Source organism: Pomacea canaliculata, linkage group LG14 (genome assembly GCF_003073045.1).
Source record: "Pomacea canaliculata isolate SZHN2017 linkage group LG14, ASM307304v1, whole genome shotgun sequence".
Lineage (NCBI taxonomy): Eukaryota > Metazoa > Mollusca > Gastropoda > Architaenioglossa > Ampullariidae > Pomacea > Pomacea canaliculata.
The window spans coordinates 19153702-19173363 of record NC_037603.1 but is presented as its reverse complement, the minus strand read 5'-3'; the positions used below and the strand labels follow the sequence as shown (position 1 = coordinate 19173363).

Genomic DNA, 19662 nt, shown 5'->3' with positions numbered 1-19662 from the left:
GAAAGAGGTGTACGTTTGGACCATCACAAGCCACCCTTTCTACATAAATTACTGTTTTATTTCCTTGCAGGTACCTGGGGGTAACTTGTTATTCTCATTGTGGTGATGGTAGTCGTTCTGTTTCTTTACGTTTGCATCTTTCTAAATAATGATCCGAGACCAAGATTGCCGGAGCCCAGACCTCAAGTTAAGGTGGGGCTCCTTGTCTGTGCCATGTAAAATGTCCTACAGACCATTCAGAATATAAATCTTGCTAGCGATTTGTTTGTTACTTTGTGAGTTAGTTGTGAAGGTGGGTGGGTTACGGAGGGATGTAATGTTGATAATTTTCAGTTTCTCTTTGGTGTAATGCTTTCAAAAGTCAACATTGAAAAGTGCCAGTAGGAAGCGTTGACATCAGACAGTGGCTAGTTATTGTCCATATGAGCTTCCTTTCTTGGGTTATTTAGAGATGATTGGGTTGGAATACTAAAAACTTATTCTACTGCTCAAAGAATCCTGTTACCATTCGCAGAAGGTGAGTCCTATTCGAATTGAGAGAGAAGACAACAACACGCAATGCATCGTTTATTTCGTTGGCCGAAACCTTAATCAGCTCAGGGGATGGACGGACAGGATGATAGATTAGGGAATGGTATACTGAATACTGAACTGTCTTTGAACCAACAGATTGTCATCCACAGGTGGCGCCTCTTGCTCGAGTAGACACGGGAGACAACAACACGCTGTGCATAGTTTACTTCGTTGAGCGAGACCTCATCAGCTCAAGAGGTGGACGAACGAGATCATCGAAAAAACTCACGTCGTTCAGCGCATGCGCACATCATGAATTACGTGATCGCGTCACGTGATGACATCCTGAACATCCCCACTTGCCGACTGGCTCTGGTTTTTGTGAACCCGGATGAACGGCAGCTGATCTTGGAGGACGACTTTCACATGGGAAGCACTCGGCGGGACACAGTGCAGACACTTCGTGACAGAGGAGGTACAGTGTTGAAGTTTGATATACACGACCTTAGTAGTAACTTGTCTAATAGACTACTAAGTATTATTGTAGTAGCCTCGTTGTTTTTTTTAATAATCCGTCTATAATGAATGTAGAATGAATGTTTATGAAGGTCCTTTTAAATTGGTAAGAGAAGAGGCTTACCACATTAAATGGAATAAGTACAAGAATAAGTCATAGAAATTTGTGCCAGACTATATCAGAGACTAAAGATTGTTCGAGACTACTACTTGTGCTGTTTTCACTAGTGCTACTACTTTCGCTCGACACATCACTAATTACTTACAATAGCCAAAGGAACAACGTTGAAATTCAGTCCATGAATAACGCAGCTTAATTTCATTTTATTGCAAATTATGAAAGCGATAAACATTTTTGTTTTCAGCGGAGGTCATTCTGATCGTGTACGGTGACCCAACCGTCCAGGATACGCGTCCTTCAAGATGAACTTCTCTTCGACCGGTCTCTGACACAGGTGACGTCACATCCTGTGCTGAGGGACTTGAAATCCAAGGGGAGGATAATAAGTGTGAAGGTGTCATTCAGTGCATATCAGAAACGGCATCTGGTGGCCACTATTGACCAGATTTTTGTATGAACTTATTGTCATTGTGTATGCTTAAAGTAGGTAGGGGGGACAACTAAAACCACAGTCGTTGAACATATCACCGGTTGAGTATGACATCACAAGAGCTAGGTTAATGGAACTACAGGGAAGTGATCCATGTCTGACCACTGCAAAGAATATTGTGAACCCTTGATAACCCGCTATGGGGGAAGCGTCCGAACTGAGAGCGCGCTGGTTCAATTCCCGATTAGCGCAGCCAACTTTTCCAAGTCGACCCAGCGGGCTGGAAAGGGTACCTGACTCCTTAGAAGGCTGGGAGGGAAGGTAGGTAAGGCAGAGAGGGAGAGGAGATGGGCAAGACCCTCACCTAAAGCTGTCCCCGAGAAAAGTGAGTCTCTAACACTCCCCCCACACCCAACTACCTGAAAAGATTAGGGGATGACCTTTACATTCTCCATAAAGTCATGAATTTGCATCAAAAGAACAGGCAGAAAGCTTTGTTACACGCATTTGGCACTATTTCAAATATTCTTGTATATTCTCCTCCTGAAAACACATTTTTCCGAACGCTATCATATCTAGATTGTTTGTGTGCAACTGAAGATTTATTGCTTGAAAATAAATAACTATTTTACTTATATTTTACTTGGCTGTTTGTGTTAATAGTTCTCTATTTATACTGTTATTGTTGTTGGGTAAAGCAGCAAAAATCATCCCCGAGCACTAGTTTGTCAATAAAATTTTGAAGCGTATTAATACAAATAGAAAATGTATTGTGCATTTTAGTAAGTTTACAATAGACCCCCGCTGCCATGGCTTCCTGTGCATGGAGCTGTATGGAAAACACGAACAAACAGGAAAGTATGAACCAGTCCACAACCAAACAGACAACCGTTAGAAGCACAAAGGCATGTGGGATGGAAATTATTTTGTTCTATTATAAATAATGCATAAAAATATCACCAATCAAAGCGTGTGTTTTAGGGTAAGGTAAGTAGGCTATAAAAGGTACACTATTATTTTTGTCTATCTCTCTCTCACACACATCACAAAACAAATGTCTATCGGAAATGCCCATAAACCTTTTTTTTTTTCCCGCGAATCTCTAGCGATGTACGCGCAGACAGGAGTGAGTGAATTGAGTGAATTTTGTTGTTTTATTATTATTATTATTTTACATTTTTCATCAAGTGTTTCCATCATTGCACATTTGCATAAAACTCAATTGTTTTACTTTCACGTGAAGATTACAAGACTTCCGTCAATATTCTCAAGACTATCGGGTTCGGAAATTCCCGTTTTCCAGGAAACCCAAATTTTCCCATTTCCTAATCTCTCCGGTGGGAAGATGTTACAGGTTATAAATAGAACCACACAGCAGTTTACGTGATCTTTGTTATCAAATCTTTACTAGCTGTCACCGAAATTAAAATCATTTCTGTATTCTCATTAATATGCAGGTATCCTATACTGAGTATTATTCTTATCTCAAAACAGAACACACACACACAAAGAAACAAACACTCTATCAAGTATTTTTAAATACATTTCAAAGTAAAAATATTCACAAACCAGTAGAAATGAGTGAAATAAGCATTCTGTAAGACAGGCTAGTGCTAGAGAATATTGTTTTTTAGCAAAGAACGGAATATGGCTGAGAATATAGATAAAAGGGACAATCAAACAATCTTTTTTGTCATCAAACGGAGTGCAATACATATGAATATTAATTTAATAAAAGACAGTGAATAGTCAATCAATGCTATTCTTGGAGTCATTTCAGGAATAATGACACAATGCTCACAACTTCCCTTAAGCATTCAAAAGACGTTAATATAACCGATACGTTCAGTAAAGACTCAGGTAAACATCTGATCAATAGTGGCCACTAGATGTCGCTTCTGAATGACTCCTTCACACTTAGTATCCTCCTCCTGGAGTTCAATTCCGCAAAAGCAGGATGTGACGTCACCTGGGTCAAAGACGGGTCGGGAGGAGTCCGTCATCGAGGACACGTATCCTGGACGTTGGGTCACCGTAAGCGACCAGAATCACCTCCGCTGAAAGCAAAAATGCTTTGGTAAATCTTAAAATATAAATATAAAAAGTTATGTTCATTGTACTATAGACATTAAAACATTACGCATCGTTTGTTCTAGAAATCTTTCTTGACTTTGAGGATATGCCTTTATGTACCTGCAGACGAAAATGAAGAAAGAAAGAGAAGAACGAGTACAAACTTATCACTCACTCCTAAGCGAAGCATACCAAGCTGACTTAACTACAAAAATATAAGCATAAAAGACTGATAGGGACTCTAATTTCCTTATCTGTAATGTTTTATTCCAGAGAGGCCTGCATCCAAACCTGAGCAGAAAGGTGCCGTTTGGTTTGTTTGTCTTGGACTCTTTAGAAGAACGCATACATAAATGTACAGCGCAGCTTCCATTAGTCCCATGAAGAAAAAAGCATGCCCCAGCTATCTGCAAAATATGAGTAGAATAATTTCAAGAAAAAAAAAATAAAAATGATTTGTTCCAAACCAGTCCTTGTTCCATTGAATATCAATGAATAAATAATTTGATAAATGAGTCAATCGTTAAAAGGAAAAGTACAGTAGTTCTCCTTTCCTATCAAAGCTCATCGGTACTTCTGTATTTGTTTTTATTTATCTTCATCTGTTTCCCTGGTCTGATTCTTTAACAGTAACAGCCTGTCCATATTTTTGTGTTTATTTAACTTTTTTGTTGATTTTTGTTCACTTCGTATATTTTTAACTTACTAGCTCTCATGAAGTTCATTCCTTCTATGACTCGGTATACCAGTTCTTGTTTTACATCAACGGCCATGAATTTTCCCAGAAGGTCAGTGCGCAAGTGGTCCACAGTACTCAGGACACCCATCAGAATGCTTCTGGACCTCGACTGGAAGCGTCTCTCTGTTCTGGCTATGGCGGCGTCGGTGACCTGCTTGTGCTGATGAAAATCATCTTCAATCTTCTCCATTGTTTTGTTAAACATTTTATTCTGTTCCAAAATAATTTCTTGTAGTCGATTCTCTATTGACTTGTTTAGCCTGACTTCAAGATTCCCTACAAACTCCTTGATGTAGTTCTGTGTGGATGTATTTAAATCCTCCTTCAGCACCTTCATTTTATCTTGTACAGACATGCTTACATCGTTTTTCACATTTACCATTAGTCTCTGAACTTTTTCTTCCAGATAGGCTTTTAGGATTGACTCTCTTTTGTCCATCTTTTCCTGAATTCGGGTCTCAGTGGACGAGCTGAAATCATCCTGAAAATTATTGACCATTTTTGTGATATATCTTACAAATTTGTTAAAATGTTTTGCCTATTTCTCCAAATTCCGAAAAAATGAAGATGTAGCAAGACAGAAAGCAAGAGGAAGCAGGTTTTGAGGTCAATACTAACTTACTTACCACCTGACATTTAAATATTTGGTGTATAATTACAGCAACACTAGTCCAAATGCATCTAACGAACATCTGTTATTATAAGGAGGCAGAAAGCCTAGCGGTTACAGGACTGTCATTCAAATTTGGAGATGCGCCGGTTTGATACCCTAGTACGACTGCCAAGGAGAGAAGATGGGTTTGTCATGACAAAAAGCCTCGAGAAAAGTGAGACCTGAAACACTTCACCCTTTTCAAAAAAAAAAAAAAAAAGGTTAGGGGACGACTTTCACCTCAACATCTACCTCACTATATTATTATTTATTTATTTCTAAAGTTACTTCTTTCTTTTGACAGAAAGACCCCTACAATCCTGAAGCAAGAGATTCAAATATAGAGCTCTCACTTAATATTTGTAGAATTGCCTTTTGTGAGAAAAGACAGACGGAATGTTCACCTACTTGCAAAGGCGGAACAGGCTGAGGGTTGGAAGGACACGTGTTCCAGGATGGAGCAATGTTGTAGACAGGGACTGGAGGTGTGAAATAACGGATAGTGAAACTATAGCTGATCGTCGCCAGTCCTCCGAAGACACTAGAGGGAATAAAAGGAGGTATGCAGACAAAGCCCAGAAGCACATTTATTTTAAAACATGGACTCGAACAGTCTGACCTTTTCTGGAAGTATAATTTAGCTCCCGAATGTTGAATCACTGTTTCGAGGTTCATTTTCATGTTAATTTTGAATACTTGTTCCTTACCCATTGAAAAGTTTTGCTTTTTTTTTTTTTAAAGCTAACTCTTAATACGCAAAGAATACAGCAAAGAAAGAAAATAGTTTAGGAACGAATGAAACGAATAAATAAGAATGACGGAAGAAGACGAAAATGTCGGCTCTGACTTACATGCCGCCAAAAAATGTAGACATGAGGATCCAAATGAGGTCCTTCCACCTCTCTCTTGAAACCAACGAGTGTCTCGTCTGCGATATGTGCCGGAAGGTTCACTTCTGGAGCTCGCCTGACCACCCCGTGTATCTCGCTGTGACAAACTCAAGCACTTGGACTGACTGTCCACTAAGGTGCTCTGGTCAAAGTCTTTGTGACTGCAGGGCTCAGATTGTGGATCCTGTATACTTTTGTTGTCTGACCTATTCTGGTCGCTATCTTGCTGTGGATCTCGTGGATCGTTTTTGTCTTCAGGACTGTCTTCCTGTTTGTGACTGCAGGGCTCAGATTGTGGATCCTGTATACTTTTGTTGTCTGACCTATTCTGGTCGCTATCTTGCTGTGGATCTCGAGGATCGTTTTCGTCTTGAGGACTGTCTTCCTGTTTGTGACTGCAGGGCTCAGATTGTGGATCCTGTATACTTTTGTTGTCTGACCTATTCTGGTCGCTATCTTGCTGTGGGTCTCGTGGATCGTTTTTGTCTTCAGGACTGTCTTCCTGTTTGTGACTGCAGGGCTCAGATTGTGGATCCTGTATACTTTTGTTGTCTGACCTATTCTGGTCACTGATATCTTGCTGTGGGTCTCGAGGATCGTTTTTGTCTTCAGGACTGTCTTCCTGTTTGTGACTGCAGGGCTCAGATTGTGGATCCTGTATACTTTTGTTGTCTGACCTATTCTGGTCACTGATATCTTGCTGTGGATCTCGAGGATCGTTTTTGTCTTCAGGACTGTCTTCCTGTTTGTGACTGCAGGGCTCAGATTGTGGATCCTGTATACTTTTGTTGTCTGGCCTATTCTGGTCGCTATCTTGCTGTGGATCTCGAGGATCGTTTTTGTCTTCAGGACTGTCTTCCTGTTTGTGACTGCAGGGCTCAGATTGTGGATCCTGTATACTTTTGTTGTCTGACCTATTCTGGTCACTGATATTTTGCTGTGGGTCTCGAGGATCGTTTTTGTCTTCAGGACTGTCTTCCTGTTTGTGACTGCAGGGCTCAGATTGTGGATCCTGTATACTTTTGTTGTCTGACCTATTCTGGTCGCTATCTTGCTGTGGATCTCGTGGATCGTTTTTGTCTTCAGGACTGTCTTCCTGTTTGTGACTGCAGGGCTCAGATTGTGGATCCTGTATACTTTTGTTTTCTGACCTATTCTGGTCGCTGATATCTTGCTGTGGGTCTCGTGGATCGTTTTCGTCTTGACGACTGTCTTCCTGTTTGTGACTGCATGGCTCAGATTGTGGATCCTGTATACTTTCCTCGTCTAACTTCTCTTGGCTGCTGATGTCTTGCTGTTGGCTTTGTGTCTTGTGCTCGTCTAGCAGCCTCTGACTGATATCGGGTTGTCGGTCTTGTGAAGTCTCCTCGTTTAAGTCTTTCGGTGAGATAGAGTCAGGCTGTTGGTCTTCTGTATTGCTTTTGTCTAATTCTTTCTGTGAGCTGGAGTCAGACTCTCTCTCATCCTTCAGACAGTCAAGACATGCTGTATTGTCCTCAATTGTAGATGTCCCTTGAGCGGGTTTCTTTAGTTCTGTATCTGAAATATATTAACTAAATAAAGTTAACTGTCGTTTGATAATTTGATGATGTATAATACTTTGCTTAAATGAAAGTTTTTTTCTTTTCTTTCTGCACTGTGTATTATAGGGTAAAATGATGAATGCTAAAAGACAAAGACCTTGCAATTTCCCTCTGGCTTCCGATGGGGTCTCCATGTTGAGTTGGTCTAAATTCCTGTCGAGGTCGCAGAGTGACTGCCTTGCCAACAGCTGAGCAGTTCTCAGTCGACGGTAATCTTCCGAGAAAGCTTAGGGTCGGAAAACTGGAATGGTTATTTATCAAAGTTCCTAGCAGCCATCCAAACAAACAGCTAACGATAAGAAATGTTTGAAGCAAAATGTCCTTGGTTAGTTCACCAGATAAAAATGTTTTGGAAAACAGAAACAGACGATCAGATGGCTAGAAAAAGACAGGAAGAACGGAAGAACAAATGTCTAAACAGATAAACACTATGGAAAAAAATAAAAGTTTGCTGCATTGTGTGCATAACAAGTTGCTTACCTTCCTAGCTGTGTCTCTACCCGCTCGCCAGCTATCAGCCCACAAACCAATGTTTCAGATAAAGTTAACTGACAGACAGAATCCTGCTTGAACATGAACACATGTACACACAGATGCAAACACGGTTCCATGTACATACATGCATTTTCAAGATTCATCCACCAGTCCACAAACGCACACAAGCAACTATTTTTAAAACAAAAAAATAACTTACTTTATGATTCATCAAACTGTAATCCAGTCATTTGTCTACCTCATACACAAGTCTTGGCTTGCTATACTCCTGCCGGTGTTCCCTTACCTTTACAGGTAGGTATGTCCCGGTTTGTTGTCGTTGTCGAGGGCACTGGACGAGTATGTCTGTAAATATTGTGCACTGTAGGGCGAGACTTGTTATCATTCCCGAACCCGACCTTAGGCAACCATACTGCAGTTTCCTTCAACTGATATTCGCTCTTTATCTATTGTGCAAGCTGTCACGTGTCGGCGATTGTGTTGTTGTGGTGGTGGCGGTGGTGGTGGCGGTGGTCGTTTTTAAGAACTCTAGTCTACTCTATTCGCTCTCTCTTCCTTGCAGTATTCTGATTCTTTTAGAAACCACAGGTAAAGCAGGCAGAGTTTTAATGCAGTTTCCTGGAAAATGGGAATTTCCAGAGTTTTTCATCGATGCGAGAGAGAGAGGGAGCGTGTGTGTAAGTGATAAAGAGAGAGAATGAGGCTTTCTTTCTGGAATCAAATCTTGAGTCAATTGACGAAGGTAATTTATTTTAAGTATTCCACCTTCTGAGTCACCAAAGGTTACTCAATGGATAATTGATAAGCTTGATTAGGTATGCGACCAGTAGACATTTTTGTCAATCGGAATGCCGAAGGAAGACCTCTGTCCATACAGTCTGTACTACATTCTACCACTTTTATTGCAAAGATGACAGGAAGATCAGAACACATTTAAAAGTTGTAAGTCCCTTTATTTGATCGCCACTGACAATTAATCAGATATTAAAAGGAAAGTAAGCGCCGAAATAGCAATGTAGCAAAGTATTACATATTTTACATGATACAATAAACCACGGATTTTTTATCTCACAACCTTCATCTCGGCGACAGACGAGGGTGGCAGCATGAGTTTATAGGATCCAAATATTTGTCAAGACACCGAGTGCAATAAATGTTCTTTCACTACAATCATGACTAGTAAATTCTAATCGTCTCTTAATCTGAAACACCGGTGTTTAAAAGAATGATAGTCTTCAGTAATAACTTTTGTCCGAATTAATTCTTTTTCTCACAAGATGGCATCCATAAGGACTCCATTCTGCGAACTAGCTTTCACAAGTGCTGCCACCTTTGCCGGCTAGAAAAACATATTAGCATCAGATCGTCGACAATAGTACTCGCGGAACACACGTGTGATTTCTGAGTGCCTTTGAAAAAATTATTTTAATGAGATATAAACTCAGATCTCTCTTTTTCCTTTAAAACTCAAGCAAAACATTTCTTTAGCCAAAAAGAAAGTATCCCCACACCTGTTCCCTGTTTTCCACTGTGTACTCTTTGTATCACACAAATAATCAGAGAATGTACAGTCACCTGTGGTTTGGGAACATGAGGACAGATCACATGCAGTTACGCATTTCAGAGTTTGTTGTTGTTGTTTGTTGTTTGTTTTCTCTGTTGGTGTGTATGAGGTGTGCCCTTTGTGTTTGTCACTTTGTGTACTTTTATACAAAAAGTATAAAGAATACACATTGTTTTTCCAAAGCGCTCTGCGCCTACTGTTAGGAAATCTTTAAGGAGAGAATAAAAATAAAATGTATTATAAAATATCTAATAATAATATTGATATTAAAAATTATAAATAAGCATAGCTACAGCGTTAAGGTATTATGATTGAAGAGAAGCATTTTCCCATGGTAAACTACCGATAGATAAAAAAGCATAAGCTGAAACAAAAACCTTAATGTACAATATAAACAGTGAAACATAGGGTTACCCTACAACATGCCCCACTGCGGATTTGCAAGCCTCGTGGAGGAGCAATGAACAGTAGCTGGAGGAACGAATTAACTACACCAAAAAAAATCCCGCCACATAACAGATCAACGACTCTCCTCCTACATCAACAGCAGGTCAAATAAGACAAGTGTACCAGCGACAATATTAATGATCTTCCTCCTATGAACATAATAATAGCTTGGTTTGCCAAGGAAAAAAGTGTCGGGTTGTGCGTGCAAGTTAAGAAAGCAATGAAGAAAATCAGTTTTCAGTATACCGTTAGTTCAAGGAATAAAAACCGTTTAAAGCGGAATCTCTTTTTTGCGAGGAGAGATGCTTAGGTGCCATCTTATCCTGGTCAGTGTCATTTACAACATTTATGTAACATTTATAATCCTTTGGTAATAATTAAGAATATAAGTGTCTAGAAATTTTCTTGAGCTTTTATCATCATCCTCAAATATATGTTAGTGTGTAAGTATATGTGTACAATGAATGCAATTATATGTACACAAACCTGCATGTTTAAAGATTAGCAGTAAAATGTGTAGATGGAATACACACACATATATATATATATAGACATTGATATAGCAAACATCAGTAGAAAAGGGAAAATTTAGGGTCAACATGGAATGATTAGTGTATTGAAAAGTATTTTGTCTTATACCTGTTGGGTATCGCCTACCCATACAATTAAAAAAACCCAGACTGTACTTAAGAAATTCTCAAAAGTCTTCTGTGATTTTTCGGTTTTGTGGTTCTCGAAGTTGTTTATTTACGCCTGTCTCCTCCCAGAAGCTTTTGAAATAGACTGGGAGGAGAGAAGAGGAGACAGAATACAAGAATGAAGAAAGTTGGGACAGCAAGCATTGCTGCAAGATGAAAAGTTACACCTTCAGTTCCAGAGGCAAGGCATTGCTCATAACACGAATCTCCGAGGGCCTTTAACTTGGCGTCGGACATGGGATCGGGAGTCTTAATAAAAGACTGGCCCACGAAGACAAGTAAGAAGACTTGAAGAGCTCCATAAAGGGCCACAATCACTGCCAGACACTCCTGCTTGTGTCTTTGAAAGAATCCTTGCATCCAACTCTTCAAAGTGGAGCGGAGAGCATCATCTGAGTTGACGATTTGTATGCTGCGGTCACAAACCTGCACATAATGTGAGAGATCAGTTCAAACCTCCTGACACCTGCTTATCCTCACTTGAAATTCTGAATATGCAGGTCTTCTCAAAATAAAAGGTGAACTGTTAACAGTGGTGCTGCGTAGATTGTGTAAAAGATAATGGTTATATATTTGGATGGAAACTGTCTACTAGATAGAATATTAATTACAATAGAGTGATAATTACATATAGTAGGAGACGATAACATAATGAGGGAATAAATCGTAAGTTTTGATTGATGCAAAAGTTCAGCTGAGTTCACCTGACAAAATACAGGATGTTTAGCTCTGAACTCAGACATCTTATGTCTCGGTTTTTGACGATCTCACCTCCTGTAGGAAACGGAGGATAGGAACATCAAGGTCCGGAATCAGACTCTCCCTTCGTACCCCGTCAGGGTCGGTGTCGTCGCAGTAGTTGCTGCAGCACAGCAGACGGACGTCGTTCAGACCAAGGCCTCTCTTCAACTCATTTTCCTCTCCTCAAACTTCTGTCTGTTTTCGTCGTTTATTTGATCCATCTTTGTGATCACTCCATAGACAGGAATTTCTGTCGAAGTGTGAAGCGACTTTTATCAGATGTATGATAAGATTTGTTTGTTATTTGTTTGTCTTTAACCTGTAAACTGTTGGAATTGTTGAGAGCACCCCCTGGCTCGTCGAGGGTTTCTGTGCATTTTTGTCCAGAACTAGCAAAGATTATCAGCAGAATTTATAAGAAAATAGTTCTTCTCTGTTTCTCATGCACTACCTTAATTCCACCTGTCTAAGATGTACTCACGGCGCCTGTAGCCCGGTGCCCCCCTGCGCGGTCTGGCGGCGTTCAAGACGCAGTCCATCAGACGTCCAGGCAGGTCGTCCACTGCTGACGCCACAAAGACCACGCGGTCCACCTTCATGTCGTCGTATGCTGTGCTGTAGGTCGTCAGAAGATCGTCCCAGTCCCTGTTGCAGTTTTCGTACACACTGAGGGCGGACTCCTGGTTCTTGAAAAGCGGAAAGAAGAGAATGTAAGATGAGTGGTTTTAAGTCACGAAAAGAGGAAAAGCCAACATTTTACTTTCTTGTAGCTGTTTTGTGCTCTCTAATCGCGATAAATCATCCTGAATCCTCCTCCCTGAAATGACAGAGTTGTCTTACCATATCTGAGGATGACTTAGCTCACTGATTGTGCTTCACGTTCTGTCTCGTATGTGTTCCATTAATACCGTAGTTGTTGAATTATTGTTTCATTAACTTTTCTGTTATCGATGAGTGAGTGAAGCATTATTGTGTTACACTTACCTGTATATGTCCGTACATGAGAAGACGAAGAAACTTCTCCACCTGTTCAGCAGGTTCTGTGTCCAGCAGCCCTGGCACGTCAATGAGTGTCGGGAGCTGAAGTGTCTCTGTACTGAGGTCGACGCCGTTACAGCACTTGTTGTATCTGGAAGGTCAGCAAAAATCTCAGATCATCAATATCTACTCAGCTTCATTGACGGACAAATCGAACAAGTCACACAAAGATCATGGCATCACAAACAAGTTTTGAAAAATCTACGATAATTTATTGTATAGATTAAATTATTTGACGACACATGCTGAAAATTTAGGGGTTTTTTTCCAATTTAAAAACCTTTCTCTACTATAAAATTTATTATACAGTTTTCACAAATACTCTCCCACTAACGAACACTGCACAATAAAGTGGACAAGCAAAACGAATAAGTCAAGATTAACGCTCCTTGTCAGTATGATTTTATGAATTAATAGCCAATTCATCGAAGCCCTGTAAAATTCAATCAATAACCATTTTAAAACAAAGTAAAACAGTCCATTAGTGTCCACTGGGACACCAGCTCACTGAGAAATAAAGTTGGTGACTTGTCGGGCGTGGTCCTGAGACCCGACAATGGCGTGTTCCACCCACCGATCCTCAGACAGTGCAGCGGCGATGGAGTCGATGAAAGAGGATTTGCCGCAGCCTGACGACAGACGATGATGTCAGACAAAATTCGAAGAACTCGTATTAATGTGTTATATAATATATCGGTATAAACAAAGGAAACAAAGATACACGGAAAGAAAGAGGTATTTTACTATATTCTACTCTTTTACCAAGACTGTTCAATAGACAATTAAATATTCAATCTGCTGGAATGAATGTATCGCTACACATTGTACAGAAATTTAATACTGAAAAATTCTTTGCACTCATGTGTCTGCTATTCAGAGCAGATAAAATTAATTAAACAGTATACAATATATCGCCTCACTCTGTTTTCCGACGATAAGAATTTTTAAAGGTTGTGACCCTGGCTCATCGGGTTCAGACCTTTACACGAATAACACTGATGAGCTGTTGTTTGGCTTGCACTAAGCTGCCAACCTCCTCCTCTTGCAGGTCTTGCATGGTCTTTATGGAAATTCTTGACCTCAAGGACTTTGGAAGCTACGAAAATTTGGAAAACATTCACGCCTTGAAAGGAAACACGAACACTAATGGATTAAAACACACACAGAGGCATGTAAATTTAAAAATACAGTATTTATTTACATTATTTAGACATGCCTCATGCTGAACGCCTTACTCTGCAACACATAGCACTTAATTCGTATATTAACTTAAATAGCACAAGGACACCCGTACCAACTTGATTGCAACCATCGATCACTTTGCAGCACCCTGATAAGCCTGTAGCAACCTAACTATGAACAAACTGTCAACACCTGTATCAAAGGGGACTTGAGTAAGGTGAGCCGCCTTCCAGCGGCACCAAAGCACCTGTCGGCGAAATGAAACTTATCTTGCAACCGGGTGGAGAGGGTAGGAATGAGTCACTTCGCAACAACCAACCTTTAGGGAACTGATCCTGCTCAGGGGCTCAGGATCGCGTGGAGGGAAGGAGAGGGGGTGGGCGTGTAGGAAGGGCCCCCTGGTGCTATGGGAGATTTGTAACTGCTCAACAAAGCAAGCTGTATTACAACATCCTGCGTTTTCTTATCAAGCTCGAGAATTCGACCCCAGAAGAACTGGACACTTGTGTGACAGCAACTCTGGTCGCCCACGTTCACGTAGTACTGCAGGGTAACGTTACACGTAGTGTTCACACGTCAGTCACGTAAAGTGTCGCCACATCACTCACCAGTCCCCCACTCCTACTCTTCCCCGAACAAAAGTCCTGACGTGCGAGACAAAGTACAGCAAGAAATAAATTTTAAAAATATACAAGAGATGTGAAACACATACACACGACAATCTGGCTCATCGGTGGTATCCGTACTTCCAAAAGCTTCTACAATCAACTAAATAAACAAATACTCAAAAAAGCATGGATTGACACAATAAATGGAGACAAACGGACCAGTAAACTCGTGCACGAACGCGCACGCACACTGACGCTCACAAAGTCCATCACATATTGATAGGTAGTATATCACGTGATTACATCACTCTTGTCTGCACGTCCTACTCGATGCACGGGAGACAAACCCACATCATTTCTACTCACAGATTATCTTTTTTTTTTCGGTCCAGCGGCGCGTGCAATTATTCACGCATTTAGTTGAAAGCCAAGACTTATCACTGACCACCCACCGACTTATAAAAATCAACCAACCTGACTTTGTATGTCTGAGTGTACAGCCCACCCGGCAGGACCTGGAAGACAAATTTTTAGAGCTGCTGCTTGCCTCACCTGCTCGAGGTTATACTCGTGCTGCACAGAGCTTCTGTATGTGAAAGGTATTCCACACGACTTAATACTTGGAACATGGATGAAACTGAAAGAAGCAAACTGTAAATGTAGTTTCGATTTCGATGACACACTTCACGCTGATGAAATGCTGCGTGGCTCTGTTTATAACTCGTGGTCTCGTGCTGAGAGATAAGGTAAGCCATATCTTGCGGGGATCCGAGCAACAGGAATTTCCGAACCAGAGCCTGAATGTGCTGATATCAACTTAGACCGACCCTAGGAACTGGAAGACGAAGGGCACCATTGTGTCCACTGTGCTTAATGAAAATGAGCGCTGATGCTAAAATGTAGAATGTTAAAAGTAGAAGAGTAGAAGGGTGCGGGTTTCATAGCCAAGAGGCCACAGCTAAAAAGGCAGTGAAAGTGGTTCATCATGTCTAGGGCAAGAGCCAAGAGGATTAACCCTCTTCTTTGTCCCATTTTTTTACTCTTCTGATCAACGAAGTTCCCCATTGTTGCAAAGCAGGAGTTGATCCATTCACCTGTCCGAAAGTGATGGAACCAGCGACCTTGTAATCCACGCTGGAGTTCAATAACCATGAGGTTAAAACAGCGCAGACGAACTCTTGAGCTGGTTTCATTTTGCCAGTCCTGAGTGTTTGCCTTTTTTTTTTATTTTTTTGTAGATGTACTGCAAATGTCTATAACGTTTGCATTCCTTAGCAGCTGGAAATTTCATTTACAAATGAGTGGAGGTAGAATTATAAATTACAGTTAAAGGTTTCAGCTTCTGTGACCTGACTTCTTTGTCGTCTGCTAATAGCTTAAGGCTACACCTGCAAATAGATTTGGAAAGGAGACAGGACACAAAGCAGATAGCTAGTCCTTGTTGCATAAGCTCACCTGTTTCCACTCACACCGCTGGACTTTCATGACTATCAACTTTCGTTTTGCTAGAAAAGGTTCCTGTAGATGGAATTTAGATATAACTAGTATATACAAGAGGTTTTTGAACTCTACATTTGTTGTCCTACATTTACTTAAGAGGTGGTCAAGGCTAGTGTATCCCTACATATCAGCCTACAACATATGCATGTATACATCATGCACGCATACATACTAACCTTACATATGAACATCGCTAGTAACAAGACCAAGTCAAGCATCAATCGCTAATAATAATGAAGTTAATTTTTAAGAGTGCTTATAGTTATGTCTAAAAAATGTCACACGGAAAGATGAATGTGACATGAGATGAATGTGACATTTTTATTTCCTTCTTTCATTCATTCTCTCTTCTCTGCTATTGCTTAATGACAACTCCTTGAAATTTGCTAAGTAATTTTCTTGAATTGTTTTTATTAACTACCTTTTTGCAAATTATAAAAACATTCAAATTGCATTTGAGAGTTTTTAATGAACACGAGTCCAACATATTCATTGCAAAATACATGTATCTCAAAAAGAAAGCCTGCAAATTAATGCTCTAAGAACTAGAACTAGGAATGTCCATTTTTATCATAAAAGTAAAACAAAAAAACAAAACAATGTATCTGCTGAAAATTGTTTCATTCTTCGAAACACTGCAAACATAAATTTCTCAATTAATTCAGAATAAGAAATATTACAAGCAAATGTAAATTATTCAGTCATTTGGAGTAATTTATCCTCAGTAGGAACAGGATCTTCATATGCATATCAAGGAATACTCATTAAAAAAAAAACAGATTGCAATTATTATGCCATCAATTCCAATAAGCAAAAAGAATCAGGAAGCTAAAAAACCTATCCAAACATTTTGCCTTTATTAGGTCTATGTCCATTGCAGTGCTCTGCAAACATTAAAACATTAAAAAAATCAGTAAAACAGTGTCCATGAAATAAATGTTAATCACTATATCTAAAACCCATTGTATTAGATCCTTTAAATAAAAAGTAATACTTTCTGTTTCAACAAATGGTATAGGGAGAACTTAATTTTGCAGCAAAACAAATAATTTGAAAAAGAACTAACGAGAAAACAATCCACAAGAAAATAAATAAAAGGAAAAGTCAACGATAGGAAAACCAAGAGGAATGCCTCAATGTCTACAACATGAATTATTATTAGCCCCATTCAACTCTCTGACTTCCTTTCCATCAATTCTTTTCCCCCCCCACACACAAAACCCCAGCTCCCATCCCTTAATTTTAGCACATTAGCTGTGATTAAATAATACAAAATGTTGAATATACCTGTATGTGTCAATATGATAACATACTTTAAACAGCTGCAAATTTTAATCATTGATAAATTTCTTACAGCCCGGTGATACCTGTATCTGATGGAGGACAAGTCCCTTAAAGCAGCTTTACACACACTGCAGAGGTAAGGTTTAACATCTCTCACCTCTGTAGCTTATCATATACATTTTCAAATACTCTGCTATCAGGAGGCTTAGGATCACAGTGAATCACAATGTCATATTTTAAACCAAAGAAATGACCTGAAACAGCTTTACACAAACGGCAGTGGTGAGGTGTAACACAGTAACAAATGAGCATGTGTAGTTTGAAATTGAATGACCTAATCCCAGCATTACAAATATGGCACAAGGAAGGTTTCACACCTCTATGGATCAGCCTTCCTGTTTTCAAAATAGATCATCTAAAATCAGCTTTCCACAGTTTGCAAGGATGATGACTTGATAAGAACTTCAAAGCAGCTTTACCTAGCATGCACGGGTAACAGCAAAGAGCATCATAGGTCATCATCTGTGTTTTTAAAGTAGATGCATACCTAAAAGCAACTTTACACTTGACACATCACTGTAGATTAGCATGTGCATTTTCTAAGCAAGTGAGGACTTGAAAGAAGCTTTAGAAACATCAGACTGGTAAGGTTTAGAATCATAGTGACTCAGCTTGTGTCTTTTGAAAGTAGATAAGTGTCTAAAAGAAGCTTCACATACACTGCATTGGCAAGATTCAACATAATTATGAATTAGATTGTGTCTTTTCAAACCAATTAAAGAAGTTAAAAGCAGATTAACACACACTTCAACGGTAAGATTTGTTATTTCTGTGGACCTGCATATGCTGTTTCAAAAGAAATAAACTTTTGAAGGCTATGTTACACACACTGCACTTGTGAGGCTTATCCCTGTGAACCTGCATGTGCTGTTTCAAAGCATTTGATTTTTTGAAGGCAGCTTTACATGTTGCAATATGGCGTCATGTTGCAATGGATTTGCCTATGTTGTTTCAGATAGGATAATGTTTCAACTATATCTTTACAAACCCTGCACTGGTGCAGCTTCTCATCACTATGAACAAGCATATGTTGTTTCAAATTGGATAATCTTTTAAGTGCAGCTTAAACCCTGCTGTGGTAGGGCTTCTCATCCCTGTGAACCTGCGCATGTCGTTTCAAATGGTATAATCTTTTAAATGCAGCTTTACATACACTGCACTGGTGAGGCTTTTCATCCCTGTGAACCTGCGTATGTTCTTTCAAATGGGATAATCTTTTAAATGCAGCTTTACATACACTGCACTGGTGAAGCTTTTCATCATTGTGAGACTTGTCATTATGGTGAACCATCATGTGCTCTTTTAAACCACATGATCTTTTAAATGCAGCTTTACATACACTGCACTGAAAAGGCTTCTCATCCCTGTGAACCTGTGCATGTCGTTTCCAATGGGATAATCTTTTAAATGCAGCATTACATACACTGCACTGGTAAGGCCTCTCATCCCTGTGAACCTGCATATGTCCTTTCAAATGGGATAATCTTTTAAATGCAGCTTTACATACACTGCACTGGTGAAGCTTCTCATCCCTGTGAACCTGAGCATGTCGTTTCCAATGGGATAATCCTTTAAATGCAGCTTTACATACGCTGCACTGGTGAAGCTTCTCATCCCTGTGAACCTGCGCATGTCGTTTCAAAGTGGATAATCTTTTAAATTCAGCTTTACATACACTGCACTGGTGAAGCTTCTCATCCCTGTGAACCTGCGCATGTCGTTTCAAATTGGATAATCTTTTAAATTCAGCTTTACATAGACTGCACTGATAAGGCTTCTCATCCCTGTGAACCTGCGTATGTCGTTTCAAATGGGATAACCTTTTAAATTCAGCTTTACAAACACTGCACTGGTGAGGCTTTTCATCACTGTGAACCAACATGTGCTCTTTTAAATGACATGATCTTTTGAAGGCAGCTTTACATATACTGCACTGGTGAGGCTTCTTATCACGGTGACCCCTCATTTGACTTTTTAAATCAGATAATCTTTTGAAGGTAGCTTTACATGTTCTGCACTTGTGAGGTTTACCAGTGTGGTCCGACATGTGTTTCTTGTGCAAGGATGGAAAACGGAATGAAGACATACTCACTTTGCAGTTATCAGATTGAATATCGCTTCTAGGGTGGTGATTTTCTGACTCAGTACTGATGCTAGCTTCTGTCACATTTACATTTCTCTCATGCTGAGGACTTTCAGTCACAATATACGTCACCTGTGTATTTTTACATGCAGCAGCATTCACATCTTGAAGTTCAGGTGATGATATACATGCTAAGATATCTTTATTTTTCCTGCAATTCCACTCCACCTCCTGTGGTACACTCTGTGCCTTCAAGTGCTCCATTTTTGTGGACTGAGTATGTGATTTTGTCTGCTCTGGCTTTACTGCACAACCAACGCCTTGACCCGAGTGAGCTCCATGCTTGACCTCAGAAGTGACTGGTCCTTTTGCATACTGTGTCTTCACTTCATAAGTATCGCCTTGGCACATCCAATAAAATTCATTATCACTATCAAGTTGAGAA

The 19662-nt window shown here is 39.9% G+C and overlaps 1 protein-coding gene and 2 long non-coding RNA genes across 5 annotated transcripts; 1 reads left to right on the top strand and 2 right to left on the bottom strand.

Annotated features, from left to right (window-relative positions):
* Positions 1–52: 52 nt before the first annotated feature.
* LOC112554905 lies at positions 53–3398 on the top strand. Its single transcript, XR_003097337.1, has 3 exons — positions 53–192; positions 684–988; positions 1395–3398. It is a non-coding gene; the product is annotated as an uncharacterized LOC112554905 (long non-coding RNA).
* An 84-nt stretch (positions 3399–3482) lies between these two features.
* LOC112554882 (clumping factor A-like) lies at positions 3483–8277 on the bottom strand. 3 transcript variants are annotated; one of them, XM_025222948.1, is made up of 7 exons: positions 7998–8277; positions 7615–7783; positions 5896–7473; positions 5453–5585; positions 4360–4862; positions 3945–4060; positions 3483–3637 (listed from the first exon to the last, which is right to left on the bottom strand). In XM_025222948.1, the coding sequence occupies exons 2-6, from the start codon at positions 7649–7651 to the stop codon at positions 4026–4028; spliced, it is 2286 nt and encodes a 761-aa protein (XP_025078733.1). In that variant the 5' UTR covers positions 7652–7783; positions 7998–8277; the 3' UTR covers positions 3483–3637; positions 3945–4025. The 3 variants fall into 3 exon arrangements, with proteins under 3 accessions (XP_025078733.1, XP_025078732.1, XP_025078734.1); XM_025222947.1 differs by having other exon boundaries at positions 7615–7758; XM_025222949.1 differs by having other exon boundaries at positions 7615–7743.
* A 667-nt stretch (positions 8278–8944) lies between these two features.
* LOC112554904 lies at positions 8945–14919 on the bottom strand. Its single transcript, XR_003097336.1, has 7 exons — positions 14765–14919; positions 13421–13596; positions 13009–13129; positions 12447–12591; positions 11944–12148; positions 11493–11712; positions 8945–11147 (listed from the first exon to the last, which is right to left on the bottom strand). It is a non-coding gene; the product is annotated as an uncharacterized LOC112554904 (long non-coding RNA).
* Positions 14920–19662: the final 4743 nt, after the last annotated feature.

What these genes read in the sequence shown, in the direction of transcription:
- LOC112554882 (XM_025222948.1), bottom strand. Translation starts at nt 7,651, where the DNA reads ATGGAGACCCCATCGGAAGCCAGAGGGAAATTGCAAG. An exon ending in AGCCAGAGGGAAATTGCAAG is followed by an intron (nt 7,474 to 7,614) that starts GTCTTTGTCTTT and finishes AATATATTTCAG; the next exon opens with ATACAGAACTAAAGAAACCC. An exon ending in AGCCTGTTCCGCCTTTGCAA is followed by an intron (nt 4,863 to 5,452) that starts GTAGGTGAACAT and finishes GGATGATTTCAG; the next exon opens with CTCGTCCACTGAGACCCGAA.